Raw genomic sequence first — 6000 nt, forward strand, 5'->3', positions numbered from 1 at the left:
GTTTTGTTCTGACATACATTGCCAAAGGGATGGCCAGAAAAGAAACACGTCTCGATCAGTCACCTAATTAAACGAGGCTATCCGTGGCACTGAATGAATTCGTTATAATTTATGTGACGTCGAACGTAATGGAATCGAGCGTATCGTGTAAATTAGCGTTGGAATCGCGAAATAAAGGAGGACAAAACGGAAGGAGAGATCGGTCGGTGAATAGGGCCGTAAAAATAAAGCGTAAAATCAACTGCTGACTCGATCGTTGCCTTATTCCGTTAGAGAGGGAGGAACGAGAGAGAATATCGCGGAGTGCGCGATTTAAATCATAAAACTCTAGTAAAAATCTCGAACAGTTTTTGCAATCAGGAAACGAAGGAAGGGATGCCTAACCATTGACTCGGTCCTCTTTCTTCCTCGCCCGCGAATTTCTTTTCCACCGATTCAGCTCGTTTCCGCCCTCCTTCCTCGCCGCTTATGTTTCTCTTTCGCCGTTGCACCATGAACATTACCCCGGCTGGTAGAATGGGCCGAGAAAACCGTAAAAGGGAATTACTCGACCTATTCCCGCTCTTCCTCTCGAATCCGTATAGGTGCTCGTCCGTATGCGCGGTATTTCTTACGAATCGTTTGCGTCGACTCGTCCCTGCGATTCTACCGATAATCTCTTCCAGGAGAAAACTCCTTACCGGCTTTGATAACCAGTTTTCACGATTTTTCGTCCGATTCACCCGTATCGCGCTTCACCGATGGAGAGCTGTATCCGATAAAGCGCGAGCTCATACGTTCCCCTTCGGAATTTTATCCAGGTGGATCCGTTTCGATCGCGAGTCTCTTTTCGAAAAAGTAGAGGTCGTCATTAATAATTGTCTTTGACTCGGATGGATTCGAGTCGATCGGTCAGGAGAGTTTGAGCACCGTCCTCTCGCGGAACGGAAAGGTTATTCACGGTTCTAGATCCGCTCGCGACGGAACAGGGAGCGATAATATTTCACTCGCGGGACTAGAATATCATTTTTCAATAGCTGAGCTTAGTCAGGAGTTATATCGGGCCTCGGGTATATCTTCCGAACGTTGCCCCTCCGTTTTTCCTCAATTTCTCATTCCGTCTGGTTTTTTGCCCCGCCCTTTCGTTTCCTTTTGTTGGCCGAGAGTTTGACTAGGCAGCGAGAGAGCGCGATCAACCGGGCTGCTCTCTCGAGCCTCGCGTACGTGGAAAACGCTGGGGAAAAGGGTGAGTCGCGCACAGTAAATTCCCCATGCAAATGAGATGGGCTCTGATACGCGCGAAATATAAATCCGAAAAAACCCGCGGAATATTTATGTCTATTATCTGAGGACCCACCGCGACCGACCCCCGGCCCCGTTTCCCCTTTTTGTTTCCTCGTGATCGGCATCCAAACCATTTCCGGGCTCGGTCGGCGATAATTTTACGACTCTCTCTTTAAATTCGTTTTTACTTTAATTTGTTCTGTGTATAATATCTTCTCTCCTTTTGTCGGATCGCGCGTAACAATTCGAAATCGTGAGTACATGAAAGGTATCAGCATGTAAACAGTATCGGCGAGTTCGCCCGGCCCTTATCGCTCGACCGGCTACAGGAATCGCTTTGTCGAATCGATTAACTCCCCCGTCGAAATATCCCGCGATATCGATAATGATAATTGCGGCCCGGTTATTTCTCGGTCTGGCAAAAGGAAAGGAAGGAAAGAGGGTCGTGGAAATTGCACGCCGGGGACGAGCGTATCGCCTGTAAGTCGATCGATTCGCGGGTTTCGGAACGGGTTTCGGAAGCACGATTGTTTCGTCGACGAGAATCCGATTGAAGTTGTTCGTACGTCAGCATCGAACTCGGTCGCGTCATGGAAACCGAGGTCTAATTAGTATAGCAACGCATACGTACACGGAAACACACGAAGGCAGTCGCTTTAATCGCATGCCTCCTATCACCCAGAAAACGAGTTTCTCGAAAGGCTATCACGCGAAGTCTCGAGGTCTTTAACGCATCGTGGGTGTTAACGGCTGGCTTGACCGAGGCGGCGCAGCTCGCCAGCCGACTGAAATTACGGGCTCTTGTTACTGGGTCGCATTTCCACTATCCGCTTTTCCGATCAGGACTCCGATTCGCGTGCGAAACGGAAAACAGCGAAAGAGAAAGAGCGAGGGGGTAGGACGCGAGAAAAAAGAGAACCGGCCGGAGTATAAAATGCGAGTGCGCCAGCGGGTGCCTCGAAAAGCAGAGGAAAAAAACTAGTACGCGCATTTTACGTAATACGTGCCGGTGATGTATGAACGAAACACACCGGTGGCTGGCGTATCTTATCTCGTTACGATAAACAAACGGCTCGAAAGTGCGGAAAACTCGCGGGGGGTCGTACATTGTAGATACATACGTATGTACATACGCGAATTTCGGTCCACCGGACCGGTCATCGTCGATCGTTCGAGCCGGTGGCCGTTTTTGCGATAGCAAAAAATTGCGATCGGGCCGGTTTCGCATAAAGGTACGTTAATTAACGCGGATCGTGAACCACGCTCGATGACGCGACATTGTCAGTTCGAATACGGCCCGGCAAAGTATTCAAACGCGAGTATTTTCACAGTGACCGAGATAAGCCCACATGTTTTTTCGTTTCTGAATCATTTCGTGAAATATTATACACGACGAAGTAACGTAGGCGAGACGACCTCTGATAATCTCTCTTTCTACCTCTCTCCCTGCTCTTTGTCTCTATCGAGCCAGGCAGTAGCGGTGTTCCCGTTGCGATCGCGGCGGGTACTTCGTGCGAAGGAGTGGTTTTCAACCCCTTCCGCCGTTCTTCGTTTGCTCCCTTCGTCTCCGATGGCTCGAACGAGCCTTGGCCGACAGCCAGCGTATTCATTCCAGAAACTAAGCCCCCACCCTCCCTCCGATCTAAGGGGCCAATTATTTAATCAATTCCACCCTCTTAGCGGTCCGGTATAGGCCACATAGGCTATTCGAGATACGGAACTGCCGACGACGACAGTGGCAATCGCCGACGATTGGCCCCTTCTTCTTCCCTCTATACAGCGGACTTCGTTCCGGGGACGATTCCGATCGGTCGATCACGCTCCCAAGGTATGCCTTCCATTATGCATTCACAATGGAACGATCTCGCGAAAACTTTCGTGAAACCGTTTACCCATCGCGATACTGTGTGTTGATAAAGATCCGTCGTAACTCTCTGCGAGACCATAAAAGTCTGTAGACCATAGATCTTACGCGGTCAAGGTCTGCTGTAAAATCATTCGAATATATTCTCGAGCGCCCAGCTTTACGTGTTTATTGCTGCTGCCGCCGCCTACCCCGGTAATCAAGTAGTGAAAGTCGACCATTTGTCGGCCTTACGTGCTTATCGCCTTTGTATGATTTTCGGCGACGTAAGTGCTTTCTGTCCGGTGACGTTTTAATCGTTTCACTGTGACCATGTGTGGTCGTTGAGAATGAAAGAGTGTCCGGATAGACGATTTACAGCAAATTTGCGATATAGTGCGTTACAAAATCCTGTATGTATCGGTTCGTTAATAACGAAATCAGCTCAGAATACGATACAAAATTCGTCTCAGTTCGACGTTAATGTGTTTACTGAAATAGGTTTTAGCTGGAGATAATCTGCAATTTTTGATAAATTAATTTGTACGTCTCATGACGATCATAAAAGTCTATCTGAGTAGTATCTCGAAAATTGTTTAAAGTCGACGGTCGTGTTCGAGTCACGAATTCGTGGTCTCGGACCGATCACGCCAATATCGTAGATCACGAATCCCACGAGGCACCCATCCTTTAGGTCCGCGTACGCCCGCAAAACCTGTACGTACCGCGCGCGTCCGGCTGGTCGAACGTTAAACGTGATTTCGGGCTCGACACTCGCGATTCCACGAAATTAATCCGGGTCTAGGCCATCGATTCGCCTCCTTTTCCTCGCCGTCCCCTCGTTTATTTTCGATCACCGGCTGCATCGAAATTTAATCGAACTCGTACCTTTTCCCCCGCGCAGGCACGCGAGTTCAGACCTTTTTAATTTTTCCCCCCCGCCGATACTCGAACCACTCCCGTTTGATCACGAATCGAATTCTTACGTTAACCGTTTCGTTTATCCGAGCAATTTCCAGAGACACGGCAAGCGCCTATACCTCCCGGCGGGGGCGGAATATAACGCGAAACGAACGGGTAATAAAAATTACACTCGGAGATTCTCTCTCTGTCCCGTCGCTCGGACGCGGCCGATCGATCCCCCGCGTTTTCCGAACTTTTATTTACGTTCTGCTCGAGAGCGTCGTTAATTATTGCTGCGAATACCCCCCGACGAATCGTAACGTAACCCGCGTTCACGGTTTCTCGTGAATTATTCCGTGTCGCTGGAAACGAGCACGCGCCCGGCCCCGGGTCCGGCGACCCGGATCCTTTTCTCACCGCCTCGATTAAGTATCGCGTACGCGCGCATCGGTTCGCGTTTATTTCCAGCCCCGGGTAAAAGTTACTCGAGTCGATGCGATCCATTCTACCAGAAGCAAGAATCATTAAATATTTCCATGAAACATATTTCTGTATTTGAGTAATCTATTTGGGTAATTTTAGGTTCGCTTAACCGATGTTTCATTGATCGCTTAAAATTCGACGACACGCTCGAGAGAAAAACGGGGGAAAATGGAAAAAATTGTCGCGTCAAATTCGATACAGGCGCGCCGGTGGATTCCGCGATGAAAAATAAATAGGGGTGAGAGCGCACCGCTTGGGCAAACGGAGCGAATCGGTGTTTCGCTCTGCCCTCGTCGACAAAAGTAGCCCGCGTCCTCGCGATCGTGATCGCGATGCCAATCTCTCATTCTCTCTGGCACGCTCGCATGGTATATGGGTTAGCCACTCGTAAAACTAGGAACAGTGTTTCACATCTTAAATTACCTATGGTAATTAGGATTTGTAAAAAGTGTGATGTACGTGCTATGGGACGAGACAGTCGTACGAGCTCATTATATTATACATATGTGCATAGTAAGAATTTGGCCTCTCTGTTTTCAATTAGACACACTGTGAATTTATTGACTCGTGTGTGCACGATGGCGAAAACATAAATTAACTTAGAAGCCGAGTTAAACGCTCTCGATCTGTCTCCTCCGACGTCGAGCTATTAAGTCGAATGTTTCACCGATTTTTTCCTCGGCCAGCGAGATAGGGTAGCGGCTCGATAAGTCTCGAATCGAGGCCGCGCACCCCGAGCATTTTTCTTCGACGAGCCAACCACCCATGCATCTTCCCCGCGTTTGAAAAATTCTTCCCCCTCCACTGTTCCCTGTCTACCCTGATTTAAGACAAACGGACACGGTCTCGAGACAAACGAACGTTCGTCTCAAAAGATTTGTCTTCATATCGTACAATAATACATGTGTTTCAAAGCCGAAGCAAACGTAGTCGTTTCTTCTTAGGACAAAACCTTGGCGAGATGGGAAGGAAAGACAAAAATTCATGCGCTGCAATATAATGAAAAAGGAAAACCGATGTGGGGGTTTGGGGGTGTTAGTACTCGGACGTGAACATTTAATGCATGAACGTCGCGGCTCGAAGTCGCACGCACACTAGCGACTGGCGGTTTTTCAGACGTCACGAGCCACAGGTGTGCACGTGATTGCTCTCTCGCTACTGGCGTCAGTCATTCGACGAAGTCATTGCACGGCGGTCGCATGTCTTTTCGCGTTTCGCGTAAATCGATTTTCACGTCACTCGATCGGAACAACGGGAAATCGCAGTGCTCGCGCGAATGTAACGAGCGAGGCCCGCGTTTCGTTTCTCGCCTGCGACACGACTCGACTCTCAACCGACTTCTTTCAGGAAACATCAGCGACTCCCAATACATCACGTACATGACAAGTAAGTACGGGTTCGGACACAGTTTGCGAACAGTGAACTTGAACGACCGTTCATGTGATTCGCAGATTGTTCCCGACCTCCTCGTAATTTAAGGATGTATTGGCTATACAGTCAATCCCAAA

The 6000-nt window shown here is 48.9% G+C and overlaps 1 protein-coding gene across 12 annotated transcripts in view; it reads left to right on the forward strand.

Annotated features, from left to right (window-relative positions):
- Lar (tyrosine-protein phosphatase Lar) overlaps positions 1-6000 on the forward strand; it is a 224635-nt gene that overhangs the window by 131695 nt on the left and 86940 nt on the right. For 11 of the 12 annotated variants that reach the window (XM_026816022.1, XM_026816024.1, XM_018029058.2 and 8 more), the window contains exon 4: positions 5840-5878. The exons of the other annotated variant lie outside the window; for it this stretch is intronic. In XM_026816022.1, the coding sequence (XP_026671823.1) occupies positions 5840-5878 (39 nt within the window). The remainder of the gene's footprint in view (positions 1-5839; positions 5879-6000) is intronic. 12 annotated transcript variants of the gene reach the window in all.

Source organism: Ceratina calcarata, unplaced genomic scaffold (assembly GCF_001652005.2).
Source record: "Ceratina calcarata isolate Rehan_Ccalc_2016 unplaced genomic scaffold, ASM165200v1 scaffold48.2, whole genome shotgun sequence".
NCBI lineage: Eukaryota > Metazoa > Arthropoda > Insecta > Hymenoptera > Apidae > Ceratina > Ceratina calcarata.